Here is a 20,081-nt window from a genome sequence, read left to right on the forward strand (position 1 = left end):
GAGCTTAAACTGCTATGAAGCTTTGGATTTTCAGGGGGGTTGGGGGAGGTACTTGCTGTTAATTTTTGACACTAGAAAGTTCTTTTAAAAAAAAAAAAAACAAAAAAAAAACCCCACCTGTTTATCTAGGTAGGTAGAGAGTGAAACTGCCACATCTTTGTTGGTTCAGACCAAGAGATCACTCACAACAGTAGATGTCTGGGTTTTGTTTCTGTCTGTCTGTCTTTTTATTATGAAAAACAATGTTAAGGGGGGAAATGTGGTTAATGGTATATAGAAAGGATCCCTAGCCTTGTTTTCCTTAGACTTGTTTAGTGTTTTATCAGACGTCTGTTGTAGCTGTTGTAGATGGAAATGCTTGTGAGAAAAACGAACACCACATGAAGCCTGTAAATGTTTTTACAAAACCTGTAAAGCATTCTTGGAAGTGGCCAGTAAAAAAGGGTTTTACCATTTAAAAAAATCAAAACAAAACATGTAACTTGTGTCATTGTTTACATCTGTAACTTTTCTCCCCTGTTCTCATTGCAACATTCTGGCGAAAATGTAGGCACAGTAGCTTCCAATTTTAGAATAAATAACCATTTGGATTGAATTCACCCTATCTCCTGTGGCTGCACTGACTGGGGCGGGAGTGTGTCATTGGGGTTGATTTTTTGCTATTTAATGCTGCTTTCTCAAACTGCACTGGGTCCATCTAAGGATGGCTTTTCTCCTGCATGGCTGCTATTCCCTTCTGTTCTCACCTGGGAGCCAGCCATGTCTTCACTTAGGAGGGCAAACGTGGCATTGTTGGTCTGCTTAGTGCTTGCTTACGCTATGAGTTTGAGCCATTGGAGTAAAAGGAAATAAATTATAAGTCATGGCCTCTGTGTCTGGCCTATTCTAAAACCAGTTGGGTGCTTGAAGTTAATGGTAAGGTTCCGTTTATGGAGCCAAATACGTTTATTCATGGATAATTACCATTTATGTGAAAAAGCCCACTCATTCAACAAAAGATGTTTGATTGGAGTTATTTTCTAGTGAATTTGGAAAGTAAGAAAGTGACTTTAATTAACAAAAGCATTATTTTCCTAGCATTGTACTGATTCTAATTGCAATTTCTAATCACTGACCAAGGGACTTATTGAGGCTAGGATGTCATAAGCTCATGGCAAATTCAGATCCCAGGAGCTTACAGCTTTGTACCCTTGGAGGTTATCCTTGATTTCTGTCTTCCCATTCTCCAGCACATTTAGTCACTCAGTATTAGAGCTAACTGATCATTTCTGTGTTCATATATGGCTCATGCCTTGTGTCTAGTGACTTCTGAGTCCCCCCCCCCCATCCCACCCCAACTGGGGCTGCAGCCATTCACCCCTCGCCTGTTGAGTATGTAAATTTAGTAGAGTTCTTTTTGTTTTGTTTTAATCTTAATGTCTAAACTAATATCAGAAGTGCTGATGTGGAAATTGTCACTGACTCTCCTGGATGTTGCAGAATGCTAGTGATGCAGTAGGAAAAGGGAAAGGTTTTTTTAGTCCGTTCTATGCTCCATGCTTGACATTTAAGCATATACAGTACAATCCATTAAGTTTTTTAATGCTTGAGATGTGTCAGGGTACAGGGATTAAAACAGAGTTGATTCTGAGGTTTTCATGAGGGCCAAGAAGAAAATAAGCCTCTGAACATAATGGGGGTAGGAAAGCAGCCAGGTTTACTTTCCCTGTTTCTTTGTTTTTAAGATGAGGTAATTTATTAAAGATCTCCAGGACCTGTTAGAACGCTGAAATCCCATCAACAGCTGAAAAGCTGTTCCTGAAGGTGGCCCACATTTATTGGGTACCCCTGGAGCTGGTGGAGACATCATAGGAGGCTGAGTTCATTCATTGTTAAAACACACCTTATTCCTTTGGTCTCTGTATCCCCGTTTGAAGGTGTGGAGAAGCTGGGGGTGATGGGCTACCCATAAACACAAGTCACCCTTCTACTGGAGGACAGCCCTCCCTAAAGTACCCAGGCCCAAAACATGAGCCTAGGTTTCTTCCTGGAAGTGTGCGTCCCTGAATTTTGGGGATTCTGATGAGCCACGAGTTGCAGACAGCCTGGGATTGTTACCTTCACTGCTGTGGCCCTGGTCCCACCTACGCTGTGTTCACCCTCGAAGAGGCTTCCAGAAGGCAGTCGGGGGCCCATCAGCCTCCGCCAAATGCCAAGAGGCCGCAAGGCTCTCGTGAGGAGGAGGCGCCCCTTGGGTCTGAGCTCTGGCCAGGTAGAATGTTGGACTCCCCGCAAGGGGTGGTCGGTGCTCTAGAGGCGGGGACAGTGTTTGTGGCGGATGTGGTAGAGGCGGTCTGTGAGGAAAATGGAAGCATAAGTAAGCCCCAGTTTTATCAGGAAACCCAAACTGAACAATTTGGGGCTTATCAAGCTCCTGGGGAGACCAGCATTTAGAGGCGACCAAGGAATGGCGTCCCGAGGCAAATGGGGCCAGAGAGAGGAAGGAGGCTTTCCAGGCGCCGGCGGGGACCCCATACTTGTGACTGTTCAAGCGCAGATTCCTTTGCAGATGTAGCGCCCAGGCTGTGGCTTCCGCGAGATCGCTTGTTTTCTGGTCCCTCGATATAGTCGCGCTCCCGCCTTCAGCCCAATCGGGGTGGGGGGGCGTCGGCTTCCACACTAGGTGGGCTAGGAGCGGGGACCAGCTTGGTGAGGGCAGGGGCAGCCATTTTGAGACCAGACAAGGGCACGGAAGGGACCATATTGGGAATTCTGGATACCTGGCGGCCGCCATTTTAAGAATGGGCCGCCGGGAAGACTCCTGTATGGAGAAACGCAGTGGTGAGGGGGCCGCCATGTTAGAACAGGGTCACACGGTAGCGGCCATCTTGGAAAAGGAACTGCTGTGGGCGCGGCCATCTTAGAAGCTAACTTGCTCCTTTCACAGTAACTGGAGCCAGGCTCCTCCCCTGCGTTACTATGGCTGAGTTCTTCTGTCTGCGACCGCCCTCCCGAAACCTTCCTAAACCCACTCCGTTCGGTCTGTTTTCTTCATTGTCCTCGTGTGTATCTGGTGTGTGTTGTGAACGCGCTCCGTAGCTCCTGAGTGTCTGCTGTAACTTAATTCTACTTGAGACCCTCTCTCACGCCCGCCATCCCAGCCTCGCCGAGCTCCATCCTTGGCAGTGTCTAACCCGCCTTGACTGGCCCTGATCCCCGGGTGTGGTACGCCTTTCACCTGCCGCATCCACCCCCAAATCTACTAACTGATGAGCCTCTCCCCAAGAACGCTAACACAGGAGCTGTCCTCTGAGACTCTGGATGACTTTATTCTTCAAATGGCTTTACGCTTCCAGTAGCTCCAGGTGAGACAGAGCAAGCACCCGGCCCATCCCTCTTTCCATCGTCTGAGCGGGTCCTGCGGGGAGCGGGCAGGACGCTGGCAGAGTCTGACGGATCCCTTCTGTGGCTGAAGCAAAGGGTGCCCCGAGACACTGGGACGCTTGGGTTGGCCTCGGCGGGCAAGGAAATGGGGTGAACAGAGAGGTGAGGGGGGCCTTGTGCTTCAGATGACCTCACAGGGTCGGGCAGGGGCTAGGGGTGGTGTGCAAGGAGCCTCCTTACCGACCTAGGGAAGTGCCGGGGAGGGGGAGAGATGAGGCGGTGTGGGGAGGGACAGGGCAGCTCAGAGGAGGGCACAGAAGAACTTCTTCTCCCGGAAAGGGTTCTCCGAAGTGGGCACAGGGGTGATGAGGGGGTCCTCACAGGCGTGGGCATCACAGTAAGTCATCAGGTCTGCTGCTGCCTTGGACACCTGGGACCAGGTGGGGGATAGTTAGCCAGAACCCCCAAAGGGACTGAAGCGTCCCTTCCCAACTGGGTTATCTTTTGCCATCTCTAGGACTCCTTAAGACAGTCTTGCCTTCACCCAACCCCCTCAGAGGCCTGGGCACAGCCCTCAGTAGAGTCCCAGACTCCTCCCCTGCACTCAGGGAGTCAAGGAAAGAAAGCATCTCTCATCCTGAGGTTTGGGAACCTACAGCATGGCCTGGCCATCGAGGGCCCCACCCACCTTTATCCGGCACAAGCTGGCTTCAATCTTAAGTTGTTCCACCATCTTGCGAGCTTGCCCAATGCTCATATTACTGTTCACAGGGGTCTCCCCTTTCATCCTGGAAGGAAGAGAGGGACAGCTCAGAGCATGATAGGGGACCGTGCAGTCTCAGCTGAAGGCTTCCCTCTGGGCTCACTCCCCACAAACCTTGACAGAATGGGGTCATGTACCCCAATATTTTGTTCCCCATTTGTCCCCACCCTCCTCCAGTGGCATGTCCTTTCCTTGTCTTCCTCAGCACAGGAAGTGGAGAGGGTGGAATGAGATGCTCCCCAAACTCCCACATGGCCCAGGCCACAGATATTAAACACACAGATGATTTAAGGCTTTTCAGCCCTTCAAATCATGTGTGTTCCCAGATCTGAATCCTCAACCAGAAAGAGCCCCACCCTGATGAGGGAGAGCACCTAGCCCTCATCTGCCCCCTTGAGCCCCAATGGGAGAAAAGCAGGCTGCTCCCTACTGACCTGAGGTGACAGGCGGTGGCAGCCCTGGGGTGTAGAGTGAGTGGGGTGCACCAAAACCTTCTGCCTGAGATGGGTGTCCCACCCTGCAGGGTGTTGCAGCCGTAAGTATCTGACGCAGTAGCAGAAAAGGCAGCTAATACAGAGAAAGCCACTGGGGAGGATCAGGTCAGAGGTCCTTCGAGGGCCGGCCCCAGTTTCTGCAGCTCAAGCACTGCCCGGATGGCTGGTACCTGAAGGATGAAGGATGCTAGAAGGAGCTGCTCAGATTCTGGAGCATACCAACTGCCTGGCCAGTGGGGGAGGCTGGCCACCACCCGCAGCCCCTGGCTCACTCCCGCCCTCACTGCCTCACTACCTGCCCCTCCCCTATTGCAGGCATCCTTCGGCTGGGCCAGAAGCCCTCCCCAAAGGAGCTAGAAAGAGCGGAGGCTAAGGCAGACTCCCCCCTCAAATGGGGTGGTCTGGGCCTGTGACAGCCCCTGCATGGAGTCTGTACCAGCTGCGGGGGACCCTGCTCATTTGAAAATCTGACATCACCTGGGCAGTCGCCCCCCTCTTTCCCTCCTCCCTCTAGCCTGACACAGCATTTCGCACCTGAATCTTCTTTTTCCTCCCAGGGACCCTCCATTTCCCCATATCCAGGAAAATGTGATGAGCTACAGGTATCAGCTTCTAGATCACCACTTCACATTCTAGCCACAAGTGACTCCAGTGAGAAGTCCAGGGGCAACGGAGGTACTGGAGGAAGATGTCTAAAGAAACGGCAGACCGAAGAGAAGAGGAGGAAGCCAGGGACGAGGAGGTGTGCAGAGACCCGATCAAAGGATCGGACAAAGAGGAGGTAGGGGAGCATTGTCGGGGGCATCAGTGGGTGGTTGGAAATAAATGGGCTTCCTGGGGAGGGCGGCAGGGGTTGGTCTGAGGAATTGGGGACATTTTGAACAGATTACCTCCCAGGCCTGCAGCGTTGTGCTTGGTGCTGTGGGGAATGCAAAGATGCGGAAAACAGACCTTGGCCTCTGAGGGAACTTACCTCGGGTGATGAGACATATGCAAATAGAAAATGCTGCCTGCCAAGACTTAGGACAGATAATGTGCAGTGGGGTCTCCGAGGGAGGGAGATTGCGTCTAGTGAGGGTCAGCGGACCTAGATCACTCATCGTAAAAGCTGGAGACAACACGCGGGGCTGCCATGCCACCACTTTTGGGAATAGGGGACAGCTGGCCCGCCGGCGCAACGCGCCAGCTACGCAGGTCGCGCCAACTGCAACGTTCTCTGGGCGGAAGCTGACAGGTCCAAGGATAGAAATCATTATGATTGTCTTTATGAGGGTCAGTGGGCGATACAAATCAGTGCCAGCTGGGCCCCCACCTCATTCCGTATAGGGGGTTTAACTGGCCGTTGGTGTAGATGTGATGGCGACCTCCCGGTCGTAGGGGACGCTGTTGACTCAGTGCAGGCCCTGGGGCATGTCTTGGGGCCTGGAGAGACACGACTTTCTCCTATGGTCATGGTAACCGGAGGGTAACGGGCCAACGGAAGGGACAGAAGGGAGGGCGAACAGGCAAGCAGGCAAAAACCCCGCCGCCGCCGCTGGCGAGGGCCCCTGCGCCAGGAGGCGCCCGCTCCCGAGGCCCCGCCCCCAGCCGAGGCCCCGCCCTCCGGGCTACGCAGGCGGCTGGCGGAAGGGGGCGGGCCTTCCCTGGAGGCGGAAGTCGCTTCTCGCCGTTGCCCTGGCAGCGCGTGAGGCTGGTGAGTCTGCGGAGCTGCGGGGGCTGGCTGGCGGGTTTTCATGGTGGCGCGGTCGGGTGGAGGCTTGGGGCCCCGCGCCCGCCGCTGAGCCCGAGGGGCCGGGCCGGGGAGCAGCCGTTGGCCGCAGGACGCCCGGCGTGGGGCGCGGCCACGTCGGGGAGCGCTCGCTTTTCGAAGCCCCGGCATCTGGGGGACAGGCAAGAGGCCTCCGCCGCGGAGAGGAAGAACTCGGGAGGCAATTGTGACCGCGCTTAGGCTACTAGCTTTGAGTCCACCTGTGCGACCTTAGGCAAGTCGCGCATCCTGTCGGTGCACCCACCTCACAGTGTCATGAGGATTCAGTGGCATCGCGTGTGTAAAAGTGCTTTGGGAGACTTTTAAGGCGTTCATTCTCTTTGTGTTGCTTTGCTGTGAACGAGCATCATGGTGGCTTGCCTCGGAATCAGGCTGCCGCCTGAGTAGTTCAGCCAGAGGAGTTCAGCCGAGGAGCCCTGGCACTCGGTGAGGAAGCACTGTGGAGGAAAGGGAAAGGGTAATCGGCTGAGAAATGCAATCATATGGAGAAGGGCCATATGAAACAAGGATTTTGTTTTGTCTTGCTGTCTCTTGTTCCTCAAAGCCAGCTCAGCAAGCTTGCCCTTTTTCTGTCCCCACCTGCTCAGGGGAAAGGAGCCATTCTCTTCCCTCTTTTTCCAGGAACCACCGACTGCCTCATCCCATGGCCAGGGGTGGCGTCCAGGTGGCAGAGCAGCTAGGAACTCAAGGCCTGAACCTGGGGCCAGACCTCCTGCTCTCCCCGCCATGGTCAATGACCCCCCCAGTACCTGCCTTACTGTGGGCCCAGGAGGTGGGCCACGTCTTGGCAGGCCGTGCCCGCAAGCTGCTGCTGCAATTTGGGGTGCTATTCTGCACCCTCCTCCTCCTGCTCTGGGTGTCTGTCTTTCTCTATGGCTCCTTCTACTATTCCTACATGCCGGCAGTCAGCCACCTCAGCCCCGTGCATTTCTACTACAGGTGAGAGGGGTCTTCTACCAAAATAGAGGAATCCTGGGAGAGAGAATTGATCGCCTCAAGGGTCCTTAAAGCTTATTAGTTCCACTCCCTTATTTACAGATGAGGAAACTTGAACCTGGTGTGCTTCTATGATCTCTTAACCTTTCACAGCCCAAGTCAGGGGCAGGTCTGGGCTAGTCAGTCTCTGGGGTCCTAGTTACTGGATTCTGGTTCAAAACAAAACAAGATGAAGTATCTTGACTGTCATTATGATGGTCAGTTCTATTTAGGTTGGATCAAGCCTCTCAGAGCTGCTGAAGAATTTTGAGCTAACCCAATCCCTTTGGGTCATCTCAGAACTAATCTGGCCTTCAGCAGAAGTGTGAGGAAAGCAGCAGTTTATCTCTTATACAATATTACTGCCTCCCCACACCCAATAGTCTGCTGCACAATAGAGATTACAAAACACAAGATGACACAAGGGTGTGTCAGTTTGCCTCCCAGAGCCCTGCTTTTTGCCTGGGTCTTTAATTTCTTCCCATTTTACAGACCCTGCCAAAGCCTCTTCCCTTTTTTTCACCTTGAGAGCGGCTGTAGTACCAATCAACAGACAATTATATAACAGTAATGCCCATAAGGACATTATTGTCAATGGTCCAGAGTCATTTTTTCCCCATCCTCAGAGTCCTGAGGTCCTGAGCTATAGTTTCTAGGGCAGAGCTGCTTAATCTTTTAGGGCATATGGATCTTATGAAAACTACAGTCCTTTCTGCAATAAAAATGTAATACATGCCCATGCATATGCACCCACAGACCCATAGGTAATTATGCCTTCAATTTGAGGGGGTTCTTGAGCTTCTTGAAGACCATCTGTGGATCCCTTTGGAAGAATTTTCTCAAACTAAGCCCCAGACCAGAACTACTGAATCAGAATCTCAGGGGACAACGGACCCAGGAATCTACATTTTTGTTGCACTCCCCAAGCAATTCTTTAGAAACACTAAAGCCTGCAGCTGTTCAACCAAGTGTCCATCTAAGACATGTAAGAATTCCTGCTCTAATAAAAAGGGAAAGAAAAAAAAAAAAACTGAAGTAGCAGGAAGTGAATGAAAAAGTCATTCTGGTGTCTTGACTCCTGACCACGTGTGTTCTCCATTTCCCTCAGTAATGGAGAGAAGGTGCCTGTGCTGAGAGAAGGGATGGGGGCAGGAAGGAGCTGTGTGGAAGGCTAAGGCAGATTCTGTAACTTAGCAGAGTCTCCTCACCCTTCTCATCTAGGACCAACTGCGTCTCCTCCTCTTCTGTCTGCCCCTTCCCCGTTGCCAATGTCTCGCTGGCCAAGGGTGGACGTGACCGGGTGAGTATGGGAGCTGGAGAGGCTTCATTGGACAAAGCTTGGATGACTTGAGATAGGAGGGCTTGAGTAATTGAGACCGGGAGGAAGGCTCTCAAGGAAAAACTGGTTGAAGGAGAATGAAAGGCTAAATGAATTGTGTGTCTTGGTCTTTCCTGGGGAAGATGTTAGGAATGTCCTCATTCTCATCTTGTTTCAGGCAGTCCATAGCTAACTAGTGAGATGAGCCGTGTGTTTCAGACCTAACAAGTCAGCTATTTCACTGAAAGAGGATGGCATCCACCCAAGAGTTTTGAGAGCTCGTATATAAACCACTGTTAACAAATATGCATGACCGGTCATTACAAAGGGTACTGTGCCAGAGGACTGGCCAGATGCCAGTGTGACCTCAATGAAAAGTTTTCCCTCAGTAACCCTGGGAAACACGGAATGGGGGTGCAGCCTTCTGTACTAGCAAGCTGATGGAGGCCCTGCTAAAAGAAAAGATCTCTGAATACTTAAAAAGGACCTTGGAAAGTAAACATCATTACTGATTACTGGAGTTTTTTGAATGGTCCGCAGTGTCATTAGAAGTAATCCATGGTAAAACTTCCTAAGAATTTAAAAGCCATTTGAAAGTTATTTTTCAAAAATAGGTACTCAGGAGGAAACTCACTTAAAGATAGAAAACGCAGTATAGAAATTATGGCCACTCCTCTGAAGGGAAGAGTGGAAACTGCAGACTCTTTGGGGTCCCCTGGGACTGATGTTCACACTGGCCTTACTGGATGATACGCATAATCTGGGGGTCAGTCTATCCTGTGACAGCATCCAATTTACCTGTAGGTAGTCGCAGAGCAAGAAAAATCTCGCCACGTTGGATGAATATGCTCCAAAAGGCAAATTTCAGGGTAGGAAAATGTTATGTTGGGCATTCCAAGAGAAAGATTCACTATCAGAGCCCTGCTACTCAGGAAAGGAAATTGGAGGTAATTATAGAATGTTCCCTGAAGACATTGATCCAATGTACTTCTGTAGCTAAAATAATAATAATAACAATAATGATAGTAAATGGAATATTCCAGCCACAGTACCTCTGCACCTGGGATGGTGCATAGAGTTGTATTGCTGCACATGTTAGAGATCATAATGGTGATGCAGAGAGCCAAGGAAGGGAGCCTAAAACAGTCTGAGGTATGAGGCTGTTAGATGAGCAAGGAAGGAAAAGATGAAGGCTGAATAGAGATCCAGCGCATGTCCCTGACAATCAGAGTAAAGTGAAACAGTGAACATGTTTGAACTAATGAATGAATGAAGTAATGTGTCTGTGTAAGATCTTGTTAGAAGTAGATATGGTCCCTCCTTTCAAGGAGCTCACAGGATTGATAGAAAAGTCTACATTGCATTAAGTATTAAAATGTAGGATGCAGACTCTGCATTCCAGAAGAATTTTTGGAGGATTAGAGAGACCAGGTGTCTGGGATAGACTGAGTCTATGGAGATGGCAAGGCTCAAAAGTGGACCTTTTGGGAAGGGTGAATATTGTGTGAGATGGTGGAGAAAGGGGTGAACCTACCCCATCAGGCAGACAAACATGAACAAAGCCATGGACTTGTTTACAAGATTCTAACATTAGAGTCTGTGGATCCCCTTGGAGGAGATGTTTATTTAGGTAGAACTACCCTTTTTTTGTTTTTTTCTTTAATACGTAACACCTTACTGAGATATAGTTCACATACTGTACAATGCACCCATTTTAAGTATTTAACTCAGTGGTTTTTAGTGTATTCACAGAATGGTACAAGCATCACCACCATTGATTTTAGAACATTTCGTCACCCCAAAAAGAAACTCTGGTGCTTGCTTTGGCAGGACATAAACTAGAATTGCAACAGTACAGAGATTAGCATGGCCCCTATGCAAGGATGACATGCAAATTCGTGAAGCATTCTTTATTTTTTAAATATTAAAAAGAAATTCCAAAGGACTGTACAAAATAAACACTGAACCCTGAGATGAACCATGGAGTATTTTAGTAGTACAATTATAAAACTGCTCTTCCATCAGTTGCGGCAAATGTGCCACACTAATGCAAGGCGTTAATAGGGTGGTATGTGGGAACTCTGTATTATATGCATGGTTTTTCTGTAAACCTACAACTTCTCTAATAAGAAAGAAAAGAAACCTCATCCCCATTAGCAGTCACTCCTGTTTCCTGACAACCCATCCAGAGTACTGTTTATTATAGTGTTGCCAAGAATTCAAAGAAACAACTGGCATAGAATCAGCTGGCCTCTACAGAACGTAGGAATTTCATAGAATCCATTTTTTCAAGAAGTACTTCAGACTAAAAATCTGATTCTGTATAAAGAAAGGCTTCAAACGGTGGTGTCCAACCTTTTCTCTTGTGATGAACACTCAAAGCACCCCCAAGTCCATATCCAGTGTTTGGAGGTGGCCCATTTATGATCTCTAAAATGTGCAGCAATACAACTTTGTCACCATTTATTTTAACCCCTTCCCTCTTTGGTTAAAAACAAAAGCTTTACATCACCCTTGTGATGCTTATATACTACCCTTAGGCCCTCGTGCTGCTAGGATTAGAGGAAAATAGAAGTAGGAAGGAAACTAGGAGGTGTTTGATTGGTGAATCTTTTAACCTTTTTGAGGTTGATCCCAGTGAATAAACCTCAGGGTTTCACCAACAGATAAAGGTACCCAGAATGACCTAAAGACGACCCGGACTATAAAAACGAGGACTGTGCGAGAACCGCCTAGGGACACTGTGAGCACTGCTCGTGCTTGGTTAATTAAGAATGTCAGTGAGGGCAGGCTAGGCCCCGGGGACAGCCTCCCAGCACACAGGCCTGAGTCACAGATGGCCCAGTTTGACGGCTCATTTTTGGAAACGGGAAATATTACGCAGCCTTTCTCCAAACAGAGCAGCAGGAATCTGATTCAGAAGAGCCAAAGGGCTATTGGAGACCCTGGCGGGGAAAGAGGGGATCCAGCCACCAGAAGGGGTCAGCACCTTCTTAGGCTGAGAGGTTTTGAGAGGCTGGTTGGGGCAGAGGATTTGAGAGGGTGGGGGCGGTGGGGGTGGGTACGGTGGTACAGGGACAGTACAATTAAAAAACGTTTATTTGAAAAGAGACCGGGACTACCTTGGGCAGGTGCTGATGTATGGCCAGCCATACCGCGTTACCTTAGAGCTTGAGCTGCCAGAGTCGCCTGTAAATCAGGATTTGGGCATGTTCTTGGTCACCATTTCATGCTACACCAGAGGCGGCCGCATCATCTCCACTTCTTCGCGCTTGGTAAGTGTGCAGGGCCTATCCGGGAGGGTGTGGAGAATGTTGGCAGAGGGCACAACATCTGGGTGGGGCTTTGGGAGACACCCCCTTCGGTTCTAAGGGCATAGCCACAGCAGGAAAAGGGGAGAGGAGTCCGTTCACCAGACCAGAAACACTTGCCAAACACCCCAGATAGCTGAGAGCACATCCACCTTTGGAGTGACGTCTGAAGAGTGAAGCTGCTTTCTAGAAACAGGCTTTGGAGCCAGACAGACCTGGCCTCAAGTCCTAACTCAGAAACATACCAGCTGAGGGACAAATTATTTGACCTCTTGGTTACAGAGTATTAGAAAACAGATATAATAGTAACTACCTCATAACAAGACTCATTTGGATTCAGTGAGGAAATGGAAAGTGCTTATTTGCATATGCTGGGTGTTCAGTTAATGTTGGGCTCCATTCTTTCATGAATCATCAACAGAATCACGTCATAAAGTGATTCCCTTAATGTCTACATGATAAAAACTTCAGATGCTGCCCTGGGACTTAGACCTCATACCTGGACTACAGAAACATCTGGCGGGGGCTGGGGGGGCAGGTAGCTTAGAGACAGCACTGAGCCTCACCTAAGAAGGGTGTTTGGAAGAGGGACCATTGTTGTACTGGAATGGAGAAATGAAGATGAGGGAGCAAGAGATCTGAGGAAGAAGCAACCTTCTTAGGTTACCTGGGAGTGGTTGAGGGCTGGGTAGGGCCATGGGAATATGGGGACACCTGTCCCCATTCTCTCCCTGCCTGGTCCTGACAGGTGATGCTGCATTACCGCTCTGACCTGCTCCAGATGCTTGACACACTGGTCTTCTCTAGCCTCCTGCTGTTTGGCTTTGCAGAGCAGAAGCAGGTTCTGGAGGTAGAGCTATACTCGGACTACAGAGAGAACTCGGTAAGAAGGAAGAAGGATGAGTAGGAGACAGCCCTCCCCATTAGCTGGGAATTCTGCCTGGGGAGCCTCTGGGCTCAGTTGGGAGGGAAAGTACCAGAGAGGCTGGAACCGGGCCTCTGATCAGGCTGGTAAGTGACAGCAGCAGGATCCTGGCCTGACGCTTCTCTCCTCTTTGCAGTATGTGCCGACAACCGGAGCAATTATTGAGATCCACAGTAAGCACATCCAGATATACGGCGCTTACCTCCGCATACATGCCCACTTCACCGGGCTCAGGTGAGGCGCCACTCGTGGCCCTCAGCAGCTCTCACGGGGCTGTCCTCACGCAAAGAGGGTCTGAAGGAGAGGTAATAGGATTTACAGAGCAGCGTCAAGTCTCACACTGACCAGAGGCTCTTAACTGGCTGCACGTCTGCGTTCCTTGGGGAGCTTTTACATAAATTTACAAAATATCGATGCCTCAGCTCTCCCCCAGACAAACTGAACCTTCTGGGTCAAGAGAATGCCGATGTTCGACCAGACTTGAGAACTACCGTCTTGAATGTTTTGCTTACCGAGAGTTGGGGTGACTCTTGAGGGACAGCCAGGATTGAGGCTGCTGCCCATGGCCCTGTGAGGCCGAGACTGCTCATAGGTCCTTGGCTTTATTAGAACCTCATGCAGCCCAGCAGCCCCACATGTGGTCTGTGGTAACTGTGTGGGAGGAGGCGAGGGAGGTGGGGACCAGCTCTAGCCAGGCTTATGTGACTTGCCCTAGAAACTGTTTCTGGCAAATGAGAAGGCTGGTGCCCTCCAGTAACTGTTACTCCCTTCCTGTCCCAACTTCCTGCCTCAGGTACTTGCTGTACAACTTCCCGATGACCTGCGCCTTCGTCGGCATTGCCAGCAACTTCACCTTCCTCATCGTCATCGTGCTCTTCAGCTACATGCAGTGGGTGTGGGGGGCTGTCTGGCCCCGACACCGCTTCTCTTTGCAGGTCACAAGGGGCAAGGACCCCTTTTTTTCCCCACCTTGTGATCTTTCTTTGACTGTAAAGTGGGCAGAGACATGTTGGGGGGTTAGGGGATGAGGTTGCTGGTCCCTCAGGAAGGAAGTGACCACCCTGCTCAGTAGTTTCTCCTCCGCAGGTTAAATTCCAAAAACGAGACAGTTCCCGAAAGGAAGGCCAACAGAGGCTCTCCGCCTACCAGCCAGGTAAAGGTGATGGGGGTGGGCTGGGCTGGGGCAGGTGCTCATTCAGTCTGAGGGTTTTAAGGCACTCATCTACTGAGCTGAGGGTCAAAGGAAAGGCAGAAAGAGGTAAAGTTGGCACTGCCATCCGGGCACAGCCACCCGCACCCTACCCGGTCCTCTACCCCCTTTCGGAGGTGCAGGGTCCCAAGGCCAGGAGGAGCTAACGCAGCAGTCAGATGTTACAGAGGATGGGGAGACTCCTGAAGACCCCTCAGGGACAGGTACGGTGCAGGGGCAGCAGGAGCCTGCCTTCTAGCCTGTCTCCCCCTTAGCTCTCCCCTTCAGCCTCGTCCGAGTCTGACCCCTGCATCCCCCCTTGGCTGTAGAGGGTCAGCTTTCTGAGGAGGAGAAACCAGGGCAGCAGCCCCTGAGCGGGGAGGAAGAGCAGGAGCCGGAGGCCAGTGATGGTGAGGGGCACCGGCCCCGGGACCTGGGCGGGGTGGGGGCGGCATGTGAGTGGGAAGGGAGGCCGAACCCCAGAAGAAGCAACACTGGATGTGGGGAGGGCCCCTGGTTGTCTAATTTCCCATTTGGGATTTTGTTTTTCCCTCGTCTCTACAAGGTTCAGGCTCCTGGGAAGATGCAGCCCTGCTGACAGAGGCCAACCTGCCCGCCACTGCCCTTGCCCCGGAGACCCTGGGCAGCTCTGAACCCTCTGTGGGCCCTCTCCGGCAGCGCCCCACCTGCTCTAGCTCCTAAAGAGAAGATTCTGGGCAGGCTCCTTACGCTCTAGCACTTTTCTCACCTCATACCTCTCCCGTTTTCCCCCAATAAACTATTTTCATGCCAGCTGCTTCCCTGACTTTTTGAAATGGATCCAGGGCAGTCATTTAAAAAGTATGTGTTCCGTGATTGAAGGAGGTTGGTTTTATCAGGGGCTACCGGTGGGGAAGGACTCTGAACCCAGGATCTATTAGGCACAGCTGTTTCCACCATAGTCCTGGGAAGTCCAGGGAGAGAGAACCTATCCTGACCCCTAGCAGGCGTCCCTCCCTATCCACGTGACTCATCTGTCTCTGGGGAGGGGGATAGTAGAGGGAAGGTCCGAAGAGCCAGGATACACCATACCGGTCTCTGCACCCCTCCCTTTCTCTGTCCATTGGGAGGAAGAAGACAGGAAATGACTCTGCCACGGATGCAGTCCGAATTTTACAGAATCGGCACTGTGTAGCCCGGACCCCGTGCTGCCTGCAGCTGCTTTCCCTCTGCAGCCAGGTGCCCTCTGCCTGTTCTTCCAGCCACCCCTTCACACTGGCTTCAGCCTTTGGTTCCGTTCCTGGCCTCTTTCCACATTCCACTCCCCTTTCAGAACCCAGGCATCCTGGCCTCCAGCTTAAACCGCTCACTGCATGTGGCTTCCCCCATCCCTGGCCCCGTGACTCAGGCCCTCTGAAGCGACCAGCCCTCCTCCTGGCACTCACCACCGGGGAGGGGTGGCAGGGGGAGGGGGCTCGGTGGTGACATCACAGCTGAAGGGTATAAAAGCTTCTAGCCAAAACAGAATTGAAATTGAAGACACCGACAAAACCTGCCGGTGCAAGCCTATGAGCCTGCGGACCCCTCAGCCTGATAACCCCAAGACTCCTGGGTTGCAGACTCCTGCGCCAAGGCCTACCCACTGGTGAGGGACTGCTGTGGGCCTGGGAGCGGTGGGGGACAGGTGGGGGACAGACGGGCCAGGACGCCTGGGACAGAATGGGCTCCGTAGCAGGTGGGGCCTGAGAATCCCAGGGTCCTTCTTTCCCTCTTTCTCCATCCCTTCCTCCCTTCTCTGCCTTCTTTCTGGGCTGTCGCACATGTCGCTGGCTGATACTTGTTTTACTTAGCTGTCTTCTCTGGGTGGCAGCTGAGAATTCTTCTTTTCGCTAAGTCTCCCCCCACCAGCACCTTGTTTATTCATTAACTTTCTACCACTTCATACAGTGCTGGCCACACATCTGTTTCTGTCCTTCTTACTGTCAGATCATATGTTATTCTTTTCCTTCCAAAAAGACGGCACATTGTCTGGATTTGATTCAGAGGTCGGTTAGAAATCCATGTGTCTTGCTCATTCCCACCTCTGCTGTTTCCATCTGGGACCCCCCAGTCATGCTTCCCTGTCTGCTGAGGTTTGTTTGGCCCAGAGGGCTTGGAAGGCATCGGGGTTGAAACTTTAGCCACTCACCTCTTTCCCTTCCAGTCCTCATGCTGAGCTCTCCTTGCCGTCTGTGGCTCCTGGCCGTGACCCTCTCCTTGGCTCCTGGAGCCCAGCCCTTGGCTCCTCAAGATTCGAAGGAAGAGGAGGAAAATGAGACCCTGCGGCCACCTTTGCCGGCTGTCCCCTGCGACTACGACCCCTGCCGCCACCTGCAGGTGCCCTGCCAGGAGCTGCAGTGGGCCGGGCCCACAGCCTGCCTGTGCCCCGGACTCTCCAGCCCGGCCCAGCCGCCCGAGCCCCCGCGACTCGGGGAGGTGCGCCCGGAGGCCGAGGAGGGCCGTGCGGTGGTCCACTGGTGTGCTCCCTTCTCCCCCGTCCACCAATACCGGCTGCTGCTTTGGGAAGGCAGTGGGGATCCCCAGGAGGGCACTCCCCTGAACTCGACTGTCCGAAGAGCAGAGCTTAAGGGACTGAAGGCCGGGGGCAGTTATGTCATTTGTGTGGTGGCCGCCAATGACGCTGGAGAAAGCAGGGTGCCCGAGGCAGGAGGGGAGGGCCTTGAGCAGGGAAGCCAGCCTTCCTTCGGGCCTTGTGGCCGGTTCATCATGCCCCCCAGACCTCGCACTCTGATCCATGCGGCCCTGTGGGTGGGCACAGCCCTGGTCCTGATCAGCTGTTCAGCCCTGGTCTGGCACTTCTGCCTGCGCCAGCGCTGGGGCTGCCCACGGCGAAGGGCCATCTAGGCCCAGGTGAGGCTCTGAAGGGGGCCTGGGGAGCATCTCCTGCAGAGCAAAGCTTCTGCCTGGAGAGCTGGGCCCCGGATGCAGGGCAGGAGTGGGTGAGGGTCCGGCTGCTGCCCCGCTGAGGCTGGATGGCGGGGCAGAAAGCCATCCATAGAGCTGGGAGCCCTAGAGCGGGCTGTCAGATCTCTGGTCTGAGAGCTCGTTTAGATCCCAGACTTCACTTGATTTCTGATTCAGGTTTAGGAGAGACCATAGAGGGTTAGCAAATTTTTCCATAAAGGGTCAGATAGTAAATAATTTAGGCTTTGCTGTCCAGGAGGATAAAATCCCAGATATTATGTGGACAACTGTATAACCATTTAACATGTAGCCATTGAAAAAGATAAAAACCATTCTTGGCTTGTGGGCCTTACAAATCAGGCCAGGGACCTGGTGATTTTAGTCCACCCCATCACATACCTTCAAATGGGGTCTGCCTTTTTGGGTGGCTTCAGTGGCATATCAAGAATAAGCTTCAGCAGGATGGGAGTTTGGGGCCAGAAACCATCCCCTTCTCCTTGGGCCTTTTGTTTAGTTATTGAGGATGAACACACCTGAGTCAGAGTCCACTTGTTTCTGAGGAGGGTGGAAATAAATGACTGACATAGGGTGGAAAGGAAAGGATTGCTCCAGCTGCTATTTGGAACCAGCCTGCATGTCAGCTGGTAAAAAAACCTCACTACTGTATACCCACTGTATGCCCACTATGATAACATTAAAGGAAACTAAATTTTCATTTTTTTTGTGATCTTTTCAATTCTCTATCCACACAACTATTTTTTTCAGAGTAGTAGACATACTTCTGAGTTTGTTTTTACATTAATTGGATATAGATAAATCTGTTTTAAGCTGCTACATGGTATAATCCTCACTTTTACTCATCACATGTATATAGATAGATAGATGTGTGTGTATACATGTATACTTAATTATAAAAGTGATACTTATACAAAATTCAAGTAATGGCAAAAAGCAGAAAGTAAAAGATCTCCTAAAGGGTAGACTTTTCTCTCTTCAATGCAAATATTATGTTTTTTCATTTAATATGTTATGGACAACACTCCATGTTGAGAAATCAGAACTTCCCTAGTTATGTTAAAAGCTGCCCAGCTTTCCATAGGAAGATGCTCCTTAACTGAATTTATCAATCACTGTTTGTTAAAAAACATTTATGTCATCTCCAGGGTTGGCCATGGACACTCTTGTTTCTGTACCCTTGCGTGTTTGTGTAGGTATTTCCATACGGACTTACCTGGAAGCAGGTCAAAGGGGCAGGACTATAAAATTTAACCATTCTCTTATTATTGGATCTCTAGAATAAATTTAGAATACATTTGTTATCTAGAATACACTTATCACACTGCAGTGAATACTTTGTGTCTTTAAAAAAAATTCCTGTTTTCCCTCAGCATTCACTCACTTATGAATCGTGACAGGGTCTGCTATTTCATTATTAAAGACATACTTTGCATGCATTCTCATTTAGTCTTCACCACAATTGTCCCAAGAGATAGTCTCACCTTTTTGCAGATGAGAAATCTGAGGTTTCTAAGTGGTTTCAATCCACAACTAAGGAGGTGAGCTGGGATTTGGGCCCATATTGCCCACCTCCAAAACTGACACTTTTTGTTCCTCCATAGCATAGGGGCTTAGTGAATGCACACTGAACTAGTTCTTGCTGTTTATTAGCTTTGTGACCTTAGGTAAATTTTCTCATTCTATGTCTCAGTTTCCAGTGACTAACAATAGTACCTACATCATAGGGAGTTTTGTGATGATTAAATATTAATTAGTCTCTAGGTCATAATATATTATCAATATCAGTAACTGTTATTATTACCGTGCCTCCTAACAAACATTTAAAGTGAGCTTCCGTTGTAGCAGGTACTGTGCAATTAAGGCAGCTCCACCTTCAGGGATCTAACAGGTTAGGTAGTGCTGGAGGGCTAACTAACCAACAATGACTACATAGCAGGAGGATAAGAGCTTAATAGGATAAATCGTGGAGCTGTTCAAAGCAGGCTTCCCTTAAAAAGCAAGCCCTGAGTTGAGTCAGGAAAAAAAACCACAGGGAGTTAACCAAGTCTAGAGAAGATGCAAAGCATCCCAGACAGAGACTAGAATGTGCAAAGGCCAGGAGGGAGAGATCGTGTTTTGCACTATGGTGTTTTGCAGTATTCACGTTACCCTGAAGTGGTAGGAGATGAAACTGCGGAATAACCACCAACATTTACACTGTCTTAACAGGCACTTTACAGATGCAGCTCTAACAAAAAAAAAAAAAAAAAAAAAAAAGAAAAAGGAGGGGCATTAGTGATGGAGGCAAAACTTTGTGAAGGTAATTAACACCATTAAATTGTATATTTGAAAAAGGATAAAACGGGAAATTTTAGGTTGTGTATAAGTTATGCACCCGCACCCCAAAGACCCAGCACAAAGAGTGAGCCTTAATGTAAACGATGAGCTAAAGTTAATAGCATGATTATAACATTGTTTCATCAGTTGTAACAAAAGTGCCACACTAATGCAAAATGTCAATAAATGTCAATGGGAAAACTGTGTGTGAGAGGGAGTTATGTAGGAACTCAGTACTTTCTGCATGATTTTTCTGTAAACCTACAACGGCTCTAATTAAAAAAAAAGAAGTGGGCGGGAGGACGCTAGACCAACAGCATTTGAGTTTTGTCCTAGGTATTTGGGGTGCGACGGGGAAGTAATAAGCAGGGAGGTGATGGTAAGATCAGATACTGTGTTTTGCAAAGATCCCTCTGGCAGCCGTGCGGAGGAGAGCTCTTTTGCCAGGAGAGGATGAGTAGGTCAAAGAGTAGGCGCATTTCTATGGCTAACACCGCCAAGTAACTTTCCAATTGGTCGCGCTAACTTAGGGGCCATATGCCTTCTAATTTCTAAGAAGGAGGGAAGGGAGTGTTAAGTCCCGGATCTGGCTTCCTTCCATCCCCGGGTTTCGAGACCGCCCAGTCCTTCTCCCCCACACCGCCAAGGCTCGGGCCCGTGGAGTCGCGTCCCGCCAGGGCCCCCGACGCTCTGCGGGC

At 50.3% G+C, this 20,081-nt stretch overlaps 3 protein-coding genes and 1 non-coding gene across 4 annotated transcripts; 3 read left to right on the forward strand and 1 right to left on the reverse strand.

Annotated features, from left to right (window-relative positions):
* Positions 1-2,937: 2,937 nt before the first annotated feature.
* BSCL2 (BSCL2 lipid droplet biogenesis associated, seipin) lies at positions 2,938-14,898 on the forward strand. The gene is given in 13 exon segments (XM_037839915.1): positions 2,938-3,344; positions 5,178-5,401; positions 7,010-7,126; positions 7,128-7,327; positions 8,585-8,663; positions 11,813-11,956; positions 12,741-12,875; positions 13,054-13,151; positions 13,711-13,852; positions 14,004-14,070; positions 14,250-14,330; positions 14,436-14,516; positions 14,672-14,898. Coding segments are annotated over 12 exon segments (1,374 nt in total). The 5' UTR covers positions 2,938-3,344; positions 5,178-5,308; the 3' UTR covers positions 14,809-14,898.
* On the reverse strand, positions 3,285-4,857 carry GNG3 (G protein subunit gamma 3). The gene is made up of 3 exons (XM_037839916.1): positions 4,561-4,857; positions 4,052-4,151; positions 3,285-3,793 (listed from the first exon to the last, which is right to left on the reverse strand). The coding sequence occupies exons 2-3, from the start codon at positions 4,148-4,150 to the stop codon at positions 3,665-3,667; spliced, it is 228 nt and encodes a 75-aa protein (XP_037695844.1). The 5' UTR covers position 4,151; positions 4,561-4,857; the 3' UTR covers positions 3,285-3,664.
* Positions 10,496-10,599, forward strand: LOC119538876. The gene has a single exon (XR_005217667.1). It is a non-coding gene; the product is annotated as a U6 spliceosomal RNA (small nuclear RNA).
* A 719-nt stretch (positions 14,899-15,617) lies between the features above and the next one.
* Positions 15,618-17,764, forward strand: LRRN4CL (LRRN4 C-terminal like). The gene is made up of 2 exons (XM_037840089.1): positions 15,618-15,730; positions 16,289-17,764. Exon 2 carries the CDS (start codon positions 16,294-16,296, stop codon positions 16,987-16,989), a length of 696 nt encoding a protein of 231 aa, XP_037696017.1. The 5' UTR covers positions 15,618-15,730; positions 16,289-16,293; the 3' UTR covers positions 16,990-17,764.
* The last annotated feature ends 2,317 nt before the right edge of the window (positions 17,765-20,081 follow it).

This window comes from Choloepus didactylus, chromosome 6, assembly GCF_015220235.1.
Source record: "Choloepus didactylus isolate mChoDid1 chromosome 6, mChoDid1.pri, whole genome shotgun sequence".
NCBI lineage: Eukaryota > Metazoa > Chordata > Mammalia > Pilosa > Megalonychidae > Choloepus > Choloepus didactylus.

Excerpts from the sequence above, each read along its gene's own strand:
- GNG3 (XM_037839916.1), bottom strand. The coding sequence starts at position 4,150 with ATGAAAGGGGAGACCCCTGTGAACAGTAATATGAGCATTGGGCAAGCT. Across the intron at positions 3,794-4,051 it reads CCAGCTTGTGCCGGATAAAG|GTGTCCAAGGCAGCAGCAGA; the intron begins GTGGGTGGGGCC and ends ACCTGGTCCCAG.
- LRRN4CL (XM_037840089.1), top strand. The coding sequence starts at position 16,294 with ATGCTGAGCTCTCCTTGCCGTCTGTGGCTCCTGGCCGTGACCCTCTCC.